Below are 20,532 nucleotides of genomic sequence, written 5' to 3'. Positions count from 1 at the left end.
ATTGTAGTGCATTCTAAATTGATTGAACCCATTATGAAGCGAATGCATGATAATATCAGTGGCGAAGTCCCGACCATTGTCGACTCCAAGTCTATTCAGTTTCTAAAAAAGACTAATCATTTTGAAAACATGTGACCCTACAGGCACAAATCTGACAGCGAAATGAAATGTTCGGTAAAGGATGGGGCACGGCTAGCACAAGTATCGAACGAATATGGTCACGTGCAGGACAATATCGACCATCTCTGGATGGCGTCAGAGGTTCTCCGCAGAGTGGTGATACGGTATATGTGCGCAACAGAAAGTCGATCTGTCCGAGTAGATCTAGTGGCTGATTCGTATTCAAGAACACGTGATTCCATCTGGGGTTATGTGAGGGAATCCTTCACTCGGCTGCAATGCACAGTATCTCCCTCTCATGTTCACCAGCAACGCATCTCCCAAAACTATTAGGATTTATCTTCCCATATCTTCTCCTGTTTCTTTAAAGAGAGAAGATTTTAAACATAGAGAGTAATCTAGAGAGAGAGAGCGTGAAGAAGGAAAGAGATAACTGGAGATGAAAGTGAAGATTAAGAAAGGGGAAATAAGGAAATAAAGAGATTTGTCTTGGAGATGAGGTTTTCCAAGAGCATCTCCAATGCAAGACTCAAGAAAAACTCTTAAAATCATATGTGTCAAGTGTGAAAAATAGATCTCTAAATGGTCTCTTTCCTATGTGGCCATTTAGAGACACTTTATTGCAAAACCTCCTCCAATGCAACACTCAAGAGAAACTCTAAAAACCTATATTTTAGTTTAAAACTAATTGATTTGCTTATGTGGCACTTAGAGATCCTCAAGAGGACACTCTAAATTAGAGTGTCCTCTTAAGGATCTCTAAAATAAATCTTGACACATCACTTCAGAGATTCATGTTGAGTTTTGCATTGGAGATGGATTTAAAACAAAAAACTCAAAAAAATCCTATGTAGCACTCTAAGATTTAGAGTTTGAGTGTTGCATTGGAGATGCTCTAAATAAAGACGGGATGTTAGCTGGAGATGAAATCAAAGATGGAAGATTTCCTTCTCTCTTGGAAATTTTGGAGATGAAAGTCGAGCTAAATACGGATTGATCTTAACAAGGAGTAGATTGGAATAGAGAAGGAAAGGAGTGATAGAGATGTTCAGCTTAGTCTTCTATAAAACAGGGAATCATCATAAAACAGAGATCACCTCCTCACGGCTAAAAGAAAAATAGAGAACCATTTTTATCATCAACTCTGACTTTGAACAGTTACAAAAACCAAAACTGAATTATCTTTATTACTGCGGATCGGCCCCGGTCTTACCGGGATATTACTACTTGACTCCCGTGCACTTGCAGGTATAGACCTTTTAGGGAAACTTTCAAGGCCCATCAGAAGGAGAAGACAATAGTGGATTTGAAAACTTCATAAAGGAATAATACACGTTGCCACACGCAAGGTTATTTTGGGAAGAAAAGTATTGACTTTGATGGTATGTAGACAGAGATTAACAAAAAAGGGGTCAATTTTAAATTTATGAAAAGTAGGAAGCCAGAGAAAAAATTGGTCATAAAATAGAGGGTCAAAAAGAAAATAACTCTCTATGTTTTAAGGAAGATATGAGAAATAACATATCTACCAAGTAAGACAGATGCACATCTCCTTTCCCCTAGTCCTTTAATTTCTAACATTTGGTAAACCAAAGTAACACCCATATGTTTTTGAGTTGGTAAAAGTTGTATATCTGCAGCAAATAACATGTGCAGATTAGATTGGGGACAGTAGTTTGGCAAGCATTTATGGCTTTATTTGAGAAGCTTATTGATTTGATGTAGATTGTTGCGGAAGCGTAAAAGTAATGGAATCCACCATTATTAATAAACTAAACTAACGAAATAAAACTGATAAAATAACGATAAACAATAAACTTGATTAATAATAAACTTGGTTGATAATATTCTCTGATCTGAATAACAAGGACATACCTGACTTCCTTTTATAGGAACTTAGAAACTTCTAGATAGACTCAAATTAGGATTCCTAAATATCAAAGATACTCAAATATAGAAACTTCTAAACCTAGACTTAGTAGGAAATACTAAAACATGGAAACTCCTAAACTCTAACCCTAATGGGCTCGGCCATGAGGCCTTCTAACTAGTTCGGCCGTGAGGCCCATCTTGATGGTCTCCATCATACTCCCCGACCGAGAACGAACTTGCCCTCAACTGAGACTCAACAATGCAATCCTTAATTCCCACTTCGAGCGAACAGTGCATTGGGGTTGAAGGACACCCACTTGGACGAAATCACTAGCTTCAATCTCATAGTGCAAAGAAGCTTGCAAAAATAAATTTAGGAAAGAAACTTCCAACAAATTGCAACATCTCCCGTCATCTTTTAATTTGATGAAGAAGACCACAAACACCACATAATACTTTATGGAAAAATCAACCTTGAATTTCTTCACTTGAACGATCTTCCCACGTTCATCTTCGTGATGCTTATAAACCAAAACTTCATCATAAATTGTCAAGTTTGGAACCACCTTAGCCAATACATCACCAAAATTCAGTTTTGTAGTAGATGTATTTTGGGAAGCAAGAATCAGTGTCCTATTAACTTCTTCCTTGAATGAAAAGAATCGAGTAGGTGAAACCCCATCAAGGGACATTGAATCGAAGATGTGATCGGTATAATTCAATTGGTTCAATGAATAAACACAATTTGATGTTTGATGAGTCAACTGCTCTATATTCGTAAAAGAAGGAGACGTTTGTGGTGGTGGTGGTGGTGGTGGTGAAGGTGGTATGAGAGGTGTTGAATACGATGGTGGTGTATAATAAGCGTATGGAGGTGGTGAACTTTCTCTGACAGGTTCTCTTTCAGTGTTCTCCCATTTGGCTCCGAAAGTTGTAGTAACTTTCGTAGGTGTAGAATAATAAGACGATTGAGGTGATGTGGGACATAATTGATGCGAAAAAATTTTATGATTCGAAACAACTAATTCTTCTCCCGGGATTATATATGGATCAAATAAATCATCAGAGCTTGTGTTATCCAATTGGATCACTTCTTCTTTATTTGTCTCAACGAATTTTTCTTCATCCCTCATTGAAAAAATAGTATTTTTTTTTATTTTTTTTTATCAAGAACACCTCCTTCAATAGTAATGGTCACGGTAGGCGAAGAAATTTCAGAAAATTTGCTCGATTCGATTCGAGATTCTTCGTAAGATAAGTATTCATCTAAAGGGAGAAAAACATACCTGAAGATGCTTTTTAATGTAGTCCAATAGTCTATGAATGTTTTCCCTTGATTAATAAGTCTCCATTGCATTGCATTGAATTGTTCATATATTCTTTCGGATATATGTTGTTCGATGAGAAAAACCTTATCTTCATCATGGATATCTTGGTTTATGAACCAATCTTCCATATGTTGAATCCAAAAATTTATATGATATTGACCGTCGAATAAAGGAATTTTAGAGAAGGTATTAATTTTTTCTTGATATTTTCGATCAACATAAAATTGTTTTGAATCTCGAAAGGGATCCCAATCTAAACGTGGAAAAAATTTCCAACACTCAAGGAGAGATGTATCCATGAAAAAAATTTCATCTTTTGTTCCCAGATTTTTAAAGCTCTGAATACCAGCTGATGTTGATTGTTGCGGAAGCGTAAAAGTAATGGAATCCACCATTATTAATAAACTAAACTAACGAAATAAAACTGATAAAATAACGATAAACAATAAACTTGATTAATAATAAACTTGGTTGATAATATTCTCTGATCTGAATAACAAGGCTAGACCTGACTTCCTTTTATAGGAACTTAGAAACTTCTAGATAGACTCAAATTAGGATTCCTAAATATCAAAGATACTCAAATATAGAAACTTCTAAACCTAGACTTAGTAGGAAATACTAAAACATGGAAACTCCTAAACTCTAACCCTAATGGGCTCGGCCATGAGGCCTTCTAACTAGTTCGGCCGTGAGGCCCATCTTGATGGTCTCCATCAACAATCAAAGAGAAGACACCAACTTTTGCCTCCGAATGGGACAACATCAACAAGAAGTTATCCTCGGTTATAAAATTGGAAGAAGCTTTCGAAAATTACAAGAAGGAAACTATGGAAAAATTCGAAAATCACAAGAAGGAAACTATGGAAAAATTCGATCATCATCACCCTCCATTTATGCATATTCGATCATCATCACCCTCCATTTGAGAAGCTTATTGATTTGCAACAACCCATGTTCTTTATCATGTCATCATCACCCTCCATTTATGCATATATATATATATATATATATAGGTTTGTCCAGCTAGCTAGTCAGCCAAAGGGTAGGCTTTTAAGTTTTAACCCTAATATTAAGATGATCTTGATCATGATGTCAACAGTAGTCCACACCTGAAACTTGTTTGTTTGTAATTGTCTTGATTTCTCAGATAGAGTAAGTTAACCAGAACCATCCGTGAGCAACTATGTATATGTGGTAAGACATAGTTCCATATATATACAAGTACACAGAATTCATATAAACCACACTCTTTTTCTATTCCTCTTTCTCTCTAACTCTTTATTACCTGTTCACTCATAAATGATAAATGTGTGACATTACCTACCTAAATCCAAAAGGAAATCTGAAACCTGATCATATAAATTTATACCATAAATGAAATAATTACCAACACCCCATTGCCCAGTCTGAGGTATGGCCATATGGGTATGTAAGATAAACACAAGAGACAAATTAAAGATGAGAAAAAGTCATTTACAAGTTTGATAAGATTTCATTATTTCAAATGTGAAGCTGGACGCTTCTCTAATTTTATGTAGCCATATATATGAAAAGACGAGATTATGGGCCCTGGGCAATAGGTGGAACTCCGAACTTAGTAAGTGTCGAGGCCTTTTGGGTGAGCTCGTAGACCACTCGTCAAGAACAAAAGTCCGTGTGTACCTTAGGTGCTTAAAGCGGAGACCATATCGATAAATGCTAAGGCTTGAGGTGTCACAAATGGTATCTGAACCGAGGACGGCTCGTCGCTGAGGATGGGGGATTGTGATAGTCCCACATTTTCGCGAGAGTGTCCGGAACCTGGGCTATAGGTGGACTCCCGAGCTTAAGAAGTGTCGAGGCTTTTTGGATGGGTTCGCGGAGCCTTCTCCTAAAGCAAAACCCCTTAACTATGGACTTGAACCTAAGTTCAGGGCCACCCTTAAGGCCAAAGTAGCAAAGACTCACTTCGGGCCTTGAGGCCAAGCGGGCCACATTGAGAGAGTGGTTTAAGGGCCTGCTCAACTCAAAGTTTGGTTTATTTTAATTACTTGAAACATGGAACAAGCTACTATGTGGAGTGGGGACTCACTTCAAAGGTCTAGAGGTCACACCTTCAAAGAGCCTTCTATTTTTTTCCCCTACTACCTATTGTAAAACAGATTGCTATTGAAAAAATATACTATGTTCAACACTTGATGTTTAAATGGTTGTAGAGTTAATTTAATGAACTACAACTAATCTCATGAATAAAACATATCAAAGAGAATCGTATTTAGTATGGTACATAGTCGAAAAATGATATGAAATTATAAAACTACAATTTTGTCTGTTGAAGGATGTTGCACAATTTTCAATCTTCCATAGTTAGGTTGACATAACACGGTTCCTGTTTGCGTTTCCACTTGGTATAGCTTTCGTTTGTCTATCTTTCTAATATTCGAAACATGATTTAGTCATACTATCTATATATACATAAGAACCATAATCGAGAAGTCATAATAGTCACTCGAAATTGCGTTTACAATGATTTAGCTTGTAAATAATAATGTGGCCATAAGTAGCATTTAATTTTTAGTTGCATCTTCTTCATTTTTCCTCATTAAAATTAGTTACTTTGACTTGAAATTTTGGTTTGCATCTAAAATACAAGATTGTCTTGCAATGTGATTTTTCTTTAGTGAAAAGGAAGGCATTCTCAAGGATTGAAAGAACAAAAATTAACACATTATGAACGTTCAAAGAACAAAAAGTATTTTAGTTTCTAGAAATCAGTTCGGATATGAAAGAAAGCAAAAAAAAAGAATAAATAGACCACTATATTTTCAATAGACATTTCCACTTGAAAATTACCAAAAGCAAAATAGATCAAAAAGTATTCATCATCATACTTCGTATTATGATTCTCGTCAAAGCCTCAAAGTAATAAAGCAATTTTTTTTTCTTTTTGTTAATCTTGAATATTATTTGTTATTTATTCACTTTTGGTTGTTGATCTTAATTATGAATTAATTATCTCGTAACATTGACGTGGCTTGTATACTCAGTTAACCCCCTTAAATAAGGCCACAAAATACCGTTGCTTTGGGCCACTGAAAATTCAGGGTTGCCCAAGTGTCTAAAACGGTGACAATATCGAGAAAACGGAGATTGAAGAGAGGGATCCAAAGAAATATGATCAAAACTTGTACTGCTTTGCTTTTGAAAAAAATGCAAATGCTTCTCTCCCTCGTAAACCACATATGAATATGAAGTTTTGCAAGCAAATAAGATGAAACAAATCCATCATTAATGGATGTTTTTAGATAACAACCAAATGAGTGTAAATGAGATTAATATATACCATTGGATCTTGAAGACATCAACCACATCTACCGTTAGATTGATGAAGACTTAGCATGATATTATTTATATATCTTTCAAATATATTGTTTTCTATTGTACTTATAAAAGATATATAGTAATATTGAGAGGATATCTTAATTAGTCTTCTTACCTAATAGAGTGACTGTAAGACTCTATTATATTTCGGTTGTAATCAACAATTGTAATGGAATAAGAATTATCTCTTTTCTCTAATTCTATCATGGTATCTAAAGCCTAAAAACTCTAACGAGTATTGAATTAGATCCTAGTGAGCTTCCACAAAACCGGCGGCGGTAGCCAATATCAATGACTACCGTCCGCCGGAGTATTGTCTATTAATTTTTTTTTTTTTACTGATTTCTAAATTTGTGTTTCCTTTCAATCATTTAGTTTAGAAAAAGAATAATAAACTTCTTGATCTAGAATTCCATAGTAGAAGAATGTTTAATATCTAAAGGAGATAAAGAAAGAACGAGTTTTGGATGTCTTACAAAGCTCCTTCCTTGCAAGTGTCAACAATTTGATCTCATTTGTCAACTAAGTTCATCAAGATATAAACATCAAACCTTGCCTAACTACCTTTTATCTTTCATTTCTTAAATCTCTCACTTTTTACTTTACCTTCCTGCTCTTTAGAGGATGCGTGAATTCAATTTTCAATGGTTAGATCTTAATCGAGGTAAAAAAATCAAATTCTCCCAAATTTTTCTTTCTTTTCAATCTCATTACAGTAACTGGCTTCTATTCTACAGTTACAATTTTCTTGGATCTTAATATTCTCTCTTTTATTAATCCATATAACTCCATCTCTTTTGTGGGGTTTTCAACGACCTCACTGCTTTCTTGCTGAAATTCTCTTTCTTTCTCATTTTCTCAAAAAAAAAAATAGAGTTTGACTAAACCATATAACTTTATCTCTCTCGTGGGGTTTTCAACGACCTCATTGCTTTCTCGCTAAATCATCTTTCTCTTTCATTTTTAAAAAAAAAAAAAAAAGAGTTTGACTAAGATTTTCTACACTCGAAGGCCTAGCTCATATTTTCTATTTCTTTTCTTCTAATCCGATTTTCTTTCTAACAACGTAGGGAGAAATTGTGCTAATAAAAGAAGTTGATTTAGCTCTGGTTCTCCACTTCTTCTGTCATGGGTATATAAAGAAATCTGCATCCACTATTTCAAAAAAAAAAAGAAAAGAAAAAAAAAGGTGTAAAGACAAGTCAAACTTTGAAGAAGACTTGACAAATTTTGCAAGAAGTATAATTTACATGGCAAGCTAAACAAGTCTAACGACCAGCTTAGCTTGAGGGGGGATGTAAATGAGATTAATATATACCATTGGATCTTGAAGACATCAACCACATCTACCGTTAGATTGATGAAGACTTAGCATGATATTATTTATATATCTTTCAGATATATTGTTTTCTATTGTATTTATAAAAGATATATAGTAATATTGAGAGGATATCTTAATTAGTCTTCTTACCTAATAGAGTGACTGTGAGACTCTATATATATTTCGGTTGTAATCAACAATTGTAATGGAATAAGAATTATCTCTTCTCTCTAATTCTATCAATGAGAGCTTCAAACTCATTTTTCGAACAACAGTTTTTGTAAATAAAAACCAATCTAATGTACAATTTTGTCCATAAAAACCATCAATGGAGCTTCTAATTTTGTTTAAAGAAAACTTTTCTTTCAAAACTTCGAACCTATGAAAGAGGAAAAACCAAGAAACGAGATTAAAGATGAAAACTTCATACCCGTTTATCAATGATGAACTAATATGTAATGAAGACTTAATGAAGATGTAATGGTGAATGTGGTTGAAAATGGCTTACATTTTTCGGTTTTGAAGAAGGTGGTTTTCCTGCAAGGTGGAGATAATTCGCCCAGTTATCGAAGAGAAAAGGAGAAGCAGAAAATCAGCTTTTGAATCGCAGAAGAATAAGACATTTTGTAGGTTTCTACACAAGGAAGGTTTATATAGAGAGGGTTAAAGTTGGCGTTTGCGATGTTGCTTAGAGATTTGAAATGGAACATACAGATCCTGTATCGTATTGGACTTGATGTAGATTTTGGACATGTTTATGGACTTCGGTTGGGATTTGTTTCATGGGTGGACCTTAGGCGGGCTCACTTTTTGGACCCAAAATAATTCCACGTATGTGGTGAGACAGAGTGAGGTGCTCTTCTAGTCTTCTTAAGAGGTCAAACATTTCCCTAGTAAGATTTTTTAAAACCGTGAAGTCTAGAAGTGGTAAAACAGATAATATCACATTAAAAATATTAGGTTAGTTAGGTGAACTGAAGTACACGAGAGAGCATACTTGGCTAAACTAGTAGACATTTCAAATTAATCAAAAATTCTATTTATCCTTACATTTTGGCCCCTCCCCCAACCCTCTACCGATGTGGCAACATATCACTAGAGTATATTTCTCACAATTCTCTCTCCAATTGCTCCACACTCATGTGATATGTTGCCACATCGGCGGAGAGCGAGGGAGGGACAAAAATGGAGGAATGAATAGAATTTCTCCAAATTAAATTACAAATTCACTTAAAAATGTGGTCAAGTACAACAAATTTGTTTGTTTTTGTTCTTTTGTTTTAAAAGTAGGAATGGGTTTTGTTTTTCTCCCTCCTCATTGATCAAATTAGCTCAATAGTCATGTCCTAATTTTTCCTTCCTCCTGAGAGATGCCAAGTTAAAAAAGAAGAAGATAGCTTCTTAAAGTAAAATTGCCATTAAAACTTTTGAAAATGTACGAAAATATTGCTAGACCAAAGCCGGATAGCTGACGTGACCCGCTCTTAGTGGTCCGGGCGGTTTACTCTCTACATCCGGACAAATGGGAGCCGGCCACATCAGTTTTGGGGCTGGGGTCAGCTCCCATTTTCTGAGCCAAATAACATTTTCAACAAACTAAATTCAAGTCTAGTTCTTAACTGAAATCTGATTAGAAAGAGAAGAAAAAAAAGACATTACCACTTAAAAGAGAAAGACCTTCATTAATTAAGTAGTACTAAACATAATAGTTCATCAGCTTAACTGTACATGAGTAACTGGTATAAATTACTTCTTGATCCTCTCCTTAATCATAACCTAAATTTTACTAAAAACAAGAACTAAAATAACAAAGATTAATCTCATTCATGGCTTTACTTGCAATCAGAAACCTCAGATGATGCATTAGCAAGTCGCCTCATTACATCGACTTGTGCTCGAAGAGAGAAGATATAATCTAGGGTTTCTTCTAATAAAGTAAAATCATTATTCATTGCTTCTCCTCCTGGTACTAGACTTTTAAGAACTTCAGTTTTCTTCTTAACCATTAATCTTTTAGCAATAGACCTAGCTATAACCCGTTGAGACGATCGACTTGATGCACATTTCGATCGTATCCTACTTGAAGAACGACTTCGTCTTAAGATATTCTTGCTTCTCATGAAAGATCCAGTAGTAGTTGTACTAATCTTGTTCATTCTTAGCTTCTCACTAAAATCTTTATTAGTACTATTTGGCAACATTTTATAAACAAGAATCTTGCTTTCTTGATTATCTTCTTCATCACCTTGTTTTGAAGCTTTTTGAATAAGGGCTTTGCTCCAAATAGTTTTTCCATCTCTAGTTGAAGCCATTGCTACATCTGCAGATAATTTGATAGTATTTTTTCTCTCCAAAAAGCTCATGTTCTTCATTGAAGAACTACATAATTTAAGACCCATTAACCAATTCTTGAGAAACTCTTTCTTGAATGTAGTAGGAGGACGCATGATTTTGACCTAAAAAATGAATACCCAAGGAGTTTTTTTTGTTCTTTTGATGAAGTAGTGAAAGGGATTATAAGGAGAGGTTGATGATGATCAATAATAAAAGTATTTCATGTGGGTTTTAATGAATAACTCCAACCATATTTACAAGTTGATGTGAGAGAGTTATGATTTTCTATTAATCTTCTTAAAGAGAAAAAAAATTAGATAGCTAGCTAGAGATATAAATTCTAGTAAAATGGAAATTGGGATTTGAACTTCACTTGACTCACTTGTTTGATTTTTACTTCAAAGATGGGAACCTTTTTTTATTCCTTGAGCTAGAATAGAGATGGGGTTATGCTCATATATATATATATATACCTCAACTTTTTTGGGAAGTAAAAGCTTAGCTATATTTATTGGAGTGTCTTGAAAATATAGATCAAATCATTCTAAGATATGTATATATGTGTGTATATGTTTGTATATAGATGAAGTTAGTGACAACTTGAAAACAGATATCTAGCAAGAGAGAGAGAGAGAGAGAGAGAGAGAGTGAGATTTCAGAAAGTATAACAAAAGTTGGAAATGCAGGTACTTTAGAGAGAGAAATAAGAGGAGATAGAGATGAGTTGAGAACGTGAGAAAACTCAATTTATTTGCTCAAAGTAGGGAGGTGGTCGGTCCGGTTAGAGGACACATCACATGCGTGCACATGGTGGAAAGACCCCACAAGAGAAAACCCTAGTGTCTATATTTGATTTTTATGGTAAAAGTGCAAATTCCTTAGTGACATAATTCTTAACCTAACTACTTATGTATGCAAATTTTTGCATAAACCACTTATGTATGAAACTCATTTTGCTTCATTTTGTGTGGAAGTGCTATAATAATGTTTCTTTGTTAATTGCATACATAGGATTTTATCTTTAGGGCAAAATTTTGGCGATTACATACATAGGATCCATCTATGGGGCAAAGTATTGCTAATTACACACGTAAGATCCATCTCTAGAGAAAAGTATTGACAAAAGATTGTAATTGAGCTGAAGTGATTAGTGGCCTTAGGGGTCGGACAATGTTAAAACAATTTAATTAGATTTTAATCATTTTTGTTTGCTATGTTTTGAATTCAGCCAATTAGTAATTCATTTTAAAATGAAAGACGAACATTTATTACTATTTACAAATATGGTTGATTAATTCTTGTGTTCATCATCGTCCCAGTCATTTTTCACAGAGACATGGTAGTTGATGACCAGTCATCTGTCAATTGGCATCACAACTAGGTTTTCAAATGTTTTCACCATCATTGCTCGCTACAATCAACTATAGTCACAGTTGGTATATGGTCTTCTATCCGCGAAGGAGGCAAATACATTGGACAACAAGTTATCTACGCTTCTAACCGCATGGTGCCTATCGTTGAACATCTTCTGGAGGAACATCCTGAAATATCTGAATATAGAGAAAACAAACAAAATCATAGTCGAGGAGAGAAAATATTTTTTTTCATGATTGAATCACATTGTGATTGTAAAGTTTAATTGATATTGTAAATGTAGTGCCCCTATTATTCTAGTAGGTGCCTATAACAGTATAACACCAACTCTTAAACCACTTAATAGCCAAAATAAAACCTACTGCCCACTTTTTTCTCATCTTCAATCCCTTAATTGTGAGCTAGTGAGAGAAAGGGGGTGAGGTTATTGGATGCTCTTGTGAGTGGAGGCCAAGAAGAAGAAGAGGAAGATCAAGGTGTTGATGGCTTTTTATTTCTTTGGGTTCTTAGTGTTGGTGATGCAGGGGCACCCGGCGTGGACACTTTTTACCGTGGACGTAACGACCACGTAGGCCAACCGGCCATATTGATTAGTTTAGAAAGAGTCCTAGTTTAGTAAGATTCATAATGAATCTAGGTTTAGGAAGTTGCATTATTTCAGTATTTCTATTATTTAGGAAAGTCCAGTTTGAGTCTATCTAGGAAAGTCCAATATCCTATAAAAGGATGTCCAGTCTGTCTTTATTATTCACATGGAAGAGAAAAACCCCATTGAAGTTACTCAAGTTTATAGTTATTTTATCGTTCTTTTTCGTTCTTCGGTTATTTTATTATCTTCTTTTAATTCCGTTGCGTTCTACATCATGTGGTATTCAGAGCCACCAAAGTTTTGGGTGAATGATTCTGGAATTTTTTTCCAGACTAGTTAAATCAGTATCGATCATATTCTATCCCTCAAGAAGATTATAATCAACCAGATTATACTCATCAAGAGATACCGAATCGATGCTCATGCTCATCATGTTTATATGCGAATAAAGACTCGTATAATTATCATTGGAATCCGGGAGAAACCGTACAAGAAAACCTACCACAACCGTCTCCTTGTCAATACCAACCGTCACCACCATAAGTGTTTTCTACACCATCACGTCAGTCTTTTTATTATCCAACCAAAACCGAACCAACAACACCGCCACCACCTCCGTACTCTAATTATACACCACAACCTTCTCCTTCTCAGTACCAACCGTCACCACCACCACCACCCGTGTGTTATACACCATCACCTTCATCTTATTATTACCCGACACCATCCTCAGAAACACCACCAGCACCGTACTCTTATTATACACCACCACCTTGTTCTTCACCAGATTTACCACCGTATTCACCATCGTATTCCCCGCCTATTATATCTCCAAACCATGAAGAAGTAACATATATTCAACAAAGACATGGCATGAAAATAGAAAAATATGAGTTCGATGTTGAAAAACCATACTCCGATGATATTAAAGAAGATAATTTCCGATTTCATCGGGATAATCTGGAAGATCAAAACAAAATCTTGGTTCAAACTTTTTGTGAAATCACAACTTCCGCTCTAGAAGAAGTTTTTTTTTCTTAGAAGGTCATAACCGGGATCCCAACTCTTCTGTCTCTACTTTCTTAGGGAACAATATTCCTCTCACCGACAATCTCAATAACCCTAATTTCCAATCAATTTCTCCTTTTCTTCTTCCTCTATCTCCACCATCAATTTCATCTATTATCAACAACCTTCAATTTCATCCAGGTTTCAATCAATGGCTGCTCGACCAGACATAAAATCAGTCACACCTGCTGCTAGACGTCCTGGAGATGACCATACCCTCTTTGATTTGAATAGTCATTCTGGTCTTGATTGGTCAATTATGGGTATTTCACGAGAGTCTATGCACAAGAGACGTGCAACTAGAGGCAGGACGACGGGTTGGAGGAAGAAGCAAAAGTACAAGCTTGGAAGACAACCAGCAAACACAAAGCTTTCAAGCTCCAACACAGTTCGAAGGGTTAGGGTTCGTGGAGGAAACATTAAAAGGAGAGCCCTTAGATTAGATACTGGAAATTACTCATGGGGAAGTGAAACTGTTACTGGAAAATCTCATATCCTTGATGTGGTATATAACGTATCTAACAACGAGTTGGTTCGAACTCAAACTCTAGCGAAGAGTGTCATTGTTCAGGTTGATGCCGCTCCATTCAAGCAATGGTATCTCCAACATTATGGTCTTGCTATTGGACGTAAGAAGAAGAGTACTTCCACTAAGAAAGAAGTTGTTGTTGAGGAAGCAAATAAAAGCAACCATGTTGTAAGGAAAATTGAGAAGCGTCAACACGCGAAACAGAAAGTTGCATTCCAAGGTGTAGGAAAATTTATTGATGTTTCGCCTACTAAGTTTGCACAGTTTGAGATGAAGAATGGAGAGAATTCTAGTTCTAGAAACATCTACGAAACCGTAGTTAACAAATTAACTAAGGAAATGACGAAGGAAGAAGAAGGTGACATTGAAAAAGTAGTTGAAGATAAGAAAACTGATTCCCTGTTTGAAGGCATTGATTTTTACTCCACCCTTACCAATGCTAGTTTCAAAGTTATTAATATGAATTTATTTAAAGAGTTTATGAAGCCAATTGGGAGTGTTTGAGTGATGCCAAAATAGTTTTTCCTGGTGTTGTTCTTGTTGGTGGATCGACTGAGACTTTGAAAGATCGATTCCTTTTGTCGGATTTCTTTGAAGGACAGGAGCTTTGCACACGCATCTACCTTGATGAATTGGTGGCTTATAGGGTTGTTGTCCACGCTGCTATAGTGAGTGTTGAGGGTATTGAGACGGTTCATGACTTATCATTGTTGGTTGTCACCCCTCTTTCTCTAGGGTTGGAAACGGTTGAAGATGTTATTTTTGCGTTGATTCCTAGGTACAATACCATTCCTACCAAGAAGGCACAAGTCCTCTCTAATTACTCGAGCAATCAACCCATTGTGTTTATTCCGTTAGATGTCGGCAAGATAGTTATAACAACGGACCGCAACTTGGTTATGGTCTATAGACTTCATGAAGATGAACGTGGAAAGTTAGTCAGAGTTCATAAAAAGGAAGAAGCAAACAAGGTCATACATCAGAAGAAATTTAAAGGTTTTTTTTTGGAGAACAATATGGTATTTGCATTCTTATACGTCAAACTACAAGATGCTGGAAGATGTCGAAATTTAGTGGACGTTACTTCACTACTATCAATTTTGTGCAAATCTTCGCATCATGGGTTTCAGTTTATCGTTGGTGACTTGGTCCCTTTCTCTAGCCTTCGGGTACGCCATGGCGGAATTCAGCGTATACGGGCGGCTCACATTATTTTTTTCATCAAAACGGTTCGGGACGAACCTCGTGGGAGAAGGGGAAGCTGATGCAGGGGCACCCGGCGTGGACACTTTTTACCGTGGACCTAACGACCACGTAGGCCAACCGACCATATTGATTAGTTTAGAAAGAGTCATAGTTTAGTAAGATTCATAATGAATCTAGGTCTAAGAAGTTGCATTATTTCAGTATTTCTATTATTTAGGAAAGTCCAGTTTGAGTCTATCTAGGAAAGTCCAATATCCTATAAAAGGATGTCCAGTATGTCTTTATTATTCACATTGAAGAGAAAAACCCCATTGAAGTTAATCAAGTTTATAGTTATTTTATCGTTCTTCGTTTATTTTATTATCTTCTTTTAATTCCGCTGCGTTCTACATCAGTTGAAGTTTCCACTTTCGTCATCTCTTCATTTTCTTATTGTAACCATTAGTGTTAGAGAGAGGGAGTTTGGCTCTAGAGAGGGAAACTAGGGCAAGTGAAGGAGAAGAATGAGGCATCAAGTTTGGTGACTTTTCTTTGTTATTCTTGGTGTGGGGGCTTGCATTGCTTTGCTTAAGGTAGATTTCTATCTCTCTAGGGCTTGAATAGCAATTTTTATAGAAAACCTAGACAAATGTATATATTAGAAGGATTAGATCCTTCATTTCTACATACTCATTTTTAGGTCACTTTGAAATCCCAACTATATGTGTTAGGTTTTGTAGGATATTTGCACTAATGACATACTTGATGAACCATACAATCTCTATAAACATTCTCATGCTACATTCATGTATTACAATGATATTTATGGCTAAACCTCTTTATTTGCCATGATTTTAGTATATAACTCTTATAATTAGATGCCTCTTACTATTGGACAATACTCTTTATATAGATACATGAACATGTGCTAGAACTCAACATGATATGAGAATTTTAGGCTATTATCATCATTGATTCATTATTTGCAAACATTATAAATATGAAACTCGTATGTCATAATATAGTTACGAATATGATTTTGATTTATGTATGTTGTGGTACGATGCTATTATATCTGTGTGATGTGTGATGGAGTTGGTGGAGAGTTGTTAGAGTTTTGTGGTTGGTTCGACCCTCTCTACCAGATGCGATATAGGTATGGATCATATGGGGTCAGCGCTAACACAATGGATGGCATTGTGGACCACACTCTCATACAACGTGGATGCCAACTTGTCATATCGCTTTTGGTTGTTTATTACAGATGGTGTGATATTATGTATGTGTGACGTGATGGAGTTGGTGAAAGGTTGTAAGAGTTTTGTGGTTGGTTCGACCCTCTCTACCGGATGTGATATAGGTATGGAGCGTATGGGGTCGGCGCTAACACAAGGGTAACCTTGTGGACCACACTCTTACATAAGGTGGACACCAACTCATCATGTCGCTTTTGGTTGTTTGTTACATATGTGGTATACTTTATTTCTAATGGTCACAACTCGGATACTATACTTGGACATCTTTACGTGATATGTGGTTGTCTATTTGTTTTGGTAGCTCTTGAAACTGTCTATTGAGGCTTTAGAGGTTTCGAAATCTACTTTTTGGGGTCTGACCCAACCTTTTATTTTTCAGGTCAAGGAAATCGGGAAGTGCCACCTGCTTGAGTCATAGTTAGCCTTGGAGGAGTTTCTTTAGTGGTCTTCTTTCTTTCTTTAGGTAGTTATTTGGAGTTGTATCTCCTAAATACTCGTTGTTACTTTTATTTGATATTGTCCGACATATGTGTCGATGATTTAGAGACATCATGTGAGTTTTGGGAAACTTGATAAAGTTTCATTAGTTGATTTATCGTTACTTTTTTAGCTTCATGTTAGATGATATTGTCTCTTTGATGAAAATATCGTATATTTTACTGTTCTGCGGAGAAATGCTTTAACTTTAGGTTTTCATGGCGGCCAACGTGAAAATATGGATTTGGGGTGTTACAGTAAATAACCCAGTGCAACATGACATGACCAAACATAATTTCATGTATGATGCACATGACGGAGACAGTCTACGCATAGATACATAATATATTTTTTTTGGAAGTGATACATAATTGGCTATGGGATATTTTGTGTTCGAGTTGAAATCAGGTTCATATTGTTTTTTTTCGGATGCCTCTAGTAGTTCGAGTAGGTAACGGGTAGCTTGCATTTTATATACCTTCTACAATGGAGGAATTATCAGAGAAAGCTAGTTCAGTTACCTGTGCAGGATCAACGAGATCCACAGGGTCTGATTGGATGAGTGGGGTGGTACTACAGAAGGAGCTGGAGTTGCAATGATATCTTGTTCAACATTTATTGTAGACTGATCAGAAACTATCACATCTTCAAGTACTACTGTCTCTTGTTGGATATTAGAAGTCATCAATGTCTCATGCTCGTTAGTTGGAGTTACCACATCTTCAATTATTGCGGTTGGTGAAATAGTGATGTCAATAGTATCCTTTGTAAATTTAAAGTTCTCTCCCTACAGGGGACACTCAAAGTCTCCCCCTGAGAAATAATACTCACTCTCACAGAAAATTACTTCAGCGCTAACATACATTTTCTGAGTAGGTGGAATGTAACACCTATAGACCTTCTGAGTATTCGAATAACCAACAAAGGGTTACGTGCTCTTGGACCAAGCTTTCTACGTTGATGAGGATAAATTTGAGTATATGCAACACAACCAAATATGCATGGTTCTAAACTTGGTGAAGACGGAATGTTATGGAATGAACTTAATGTCTGTAAAAGAGTTTGGTATTAAAGAGTACTAGATGGTGTTCTGTTTATAAGATACGTAGCGGAACAAAGAGCTCCACCTCAAAAAATACTGTGGCATATGGGCTCTCGACAAAGAAGCACGAACAACTTCCAAAAGATGTTGATTTTTTCGCTAAGCGACACCATTTTACTGGGGTGTATTACCAAATGTCGTTTGATAACAATGCCTTTTTGAATCAAAAAATTACTCATCTCATTAGAAGTATACACTCCACTATTATCGTACCGTAGTGTCATAATCTTTTTCGCAAATTGTGTTTGAACATGTTGATGAAACTGTTTGAACTTGTCAAAAATTCACTTTTCTGCTTGAGAAGAAAAATCCATGTCATTCTGGAAAAATCATCAATAAATGTCACAAACCACCGGAAACCGCTAATGGTAGGGAGTTTAGTCGAACCCCAAATATCAGAGTGAACAATCATAAAAGGCATAAAACTTTTATTAATCTCAAAGGATAAGAAATTTGACGACGTTTAGCCAAAATACAAGTTTCACAATGAAAATCTGATTCTGTAAACTTATAAAATAAACCTGGAAACAAACGTTTCAAATAACTAAATGATGGGTGCCTCAAACACCTATGCCATAACAGAATTTGTTTCATTCTTTCCGATTCATCTCCTCTAACATGATGTGTCTGACTTAACCTTTGACTACAACCTTCTGTCAAGTCCAGGCAATATACTCGTTCTTTCCTAGTACCACATCCAATCACGACTCTGGTGAGAAGATTCTGAAATAGACAATACGAGGACAAAAGACACACAATGCAATTTAAAAGAGTCAATTATTGGTGGAACTGATAATAAGTCATAATCAAGAGGGGGAACGACCAAGACATGATCAAGACTCAATAATGGAGTTAGAGAAAGATATCCTTCTCCAAGGATAGGAGAAGTAGTTTCATTAGTACTAGTAATATGGGTTCGGCTAGATGGTTTAGTGAAATGTAGACCGTCAAATCTAGATGTCATGTTGTCAGTAGCACTAGTGTCAATTATCCATGATCTATTACAAGTAAATGAGGGATCGCGTGATATACCTGCAGTAGCTAAAGTCGTAACACTAGATGTACCTGCTAGATATTATGATGATGTCTCTGAAGCGACACTTGTAGATGCGAATTATGCTCTGCTTGTATTTTTCTTTGGTCCCTTGTGAACCCATCTTGTTGGATAACCAAGAATCTCATAAAAACTTTTAATTGTATGATTTTCTAAGTCACACTTAGTACATTTCATTGGTGGTCGATTTTGAGTAGAATCTGACTTCTGGTTGCCTGCATGATGTTGTTTGGATTTAGATGTAGCTAAGGTTGTGGTTTCAAAAGAAGTATTATCAAGTGACATAATATGTTGTCGATTAACCTCTCGCCTAATATGTGAATACACTACTTAAAGTTCAGGCTTTGGTTCCATTCTTAAAATTTCACCTCTACCCTGATCAAAATAAGAATCTAATCTTGAAAGAAAAAGATAAACTCGAAGACGCTCGATTTCCTTACATCTAGTTTCTTTATCCTGTCGTGTTCTCCATGTTACTCAAACTTAATAGATCGAGTTCCTGAAATATCCATGTAAGTTCACCATAATAATTAGCAACAAAACCACGTTTGGTTTCATAGTAAAATTTCTTCTATGTAGGTCAAATGTTTTCGCTTCATCGGGTCCATCAGAATATGTCTTTTTAATTGTATCCCAATCTTGCTTTAAAGTCGTATAATGAATAAATCGTCGCATTAAAGTGGGTTGCATAACATCAAACAACCAACTTCTAACTTGACAATCTGCAGCACACCACTTATTATAAGGCGAAACCGTCTTTTCCGGTTGAGGCTCAACACCTGTCAAATAACCATGTTTTTCCTTGCCAGCAACCTTCATCTCAGTAATTTGATGTCATAAAGAAGCAAATGAAGAAAAATGAGAAAAATCAAGAATGATGATTGCTAGTGTTTGAAAAAGAATAAGATCAAATACATCAAGGAATTGAATTTTATTGCATTGATGATGTTGGAGTAAAAATCATGTGGGATATTAAAATTAAGGAGGTGGGACTCCAAAAAAAAGCAGAAAATTGCGTATAATTGTCAAACAACTCTTCAAAACAAAATCAGACGTTAATGGTTAGTAATTATCAAAACTGGACAATGGCTGGTCATTGCCAACACCAAGCAATGGTCGGTCATTGTCAAACAACTCTTGAAATAGAGAAAAGAGAAAATAGAGATAACAAATAACAGATAACAGATAAAAGGATACAAGATACAAATAGAAGATATAGATAGAGCAACCTCACAATGATATGTATCCATGTCAGGCAACTATAATTCAGATTCTACAACATTACTTGTTACCGAACTCATGATTTTTTCACTTATAAAAATCTTTCGTTTGAGGGGGAATATTAGAACAAGTCATATAGTCTCACATAGTACAATTGTTAAAACTTCTCTCTTGTAAAACTTTTTATAAAGGTCTTATGTAAGTGCTGGAAATATCAAGTGAATTCAATACATTTTTTTTCTTTAAAATATAAAAAGAACGACAATGAAGGATCACATGTAGCAGTTTACAACCTAATTGGCATTGAGACCAGGGTTATTGCACAAGTAAGGAGGCCTT

General features: G+C 35.7%; 1 protein-coding gene across 1 annotated transcript; it reads right to left on the bottom strand.

Annotated features, from left to right (window-relative positions):
• Positions 1 to 9,666: 9,666 nt before the first annotated feature.
• Positions 9,667 to 11,040, bottom strand: LOC147556564 (transcription factor IBH1-like 1). The gene has a single exon (XM_086664602.1). It carries the CDS (start codon positions 10,449 to 10,451, stop codon positions 9,837 to 9,839), a length of 615 nt encoding a protein of 204 aa, XP_086520728.1. The 5' UTR covers positions 10,452 to 11,040; the 3' UTR covers positions 9,667 to 9,836.
• Between the last annotated feature and the right edge of the window lie 9,492 nt (positions 11,041 to 20,532).

The sequence above is a fragment of the Eschscholzia californica genome, unplaced genomic scaffold (assembly GCF_041429995.1).
Source record: "Eschscholzia californica isolate CP2 unplaced genomic scaffold, dmEscCali1.0.p SCAF_2, whole genome shotgun sequence".
Classification (NCBI taxonomy): domain Eukaryota; kingdom Viridiplantae; phylum Streptophyta; class Magnoliopsida; order Ranunculales; family Papaveraceae; genus Eschscholzia; species Eschscholzia californica.
The sequence above is the reverse complement of the archived record's forward strand: the minus strand, read 5'-3'. Positions and strand labels throughout refer to the sequence as shown.

What these genes read in the sequence shown, in the direction of transcription:
- LOC147556564 (XM_086664602.1), bottom strand. Translation starts at nt 10,451, where the DNA reads ATGCGTCCTCCTACTACATTCAAGAAAGAGTTTCTCAAGAATTGGTTA.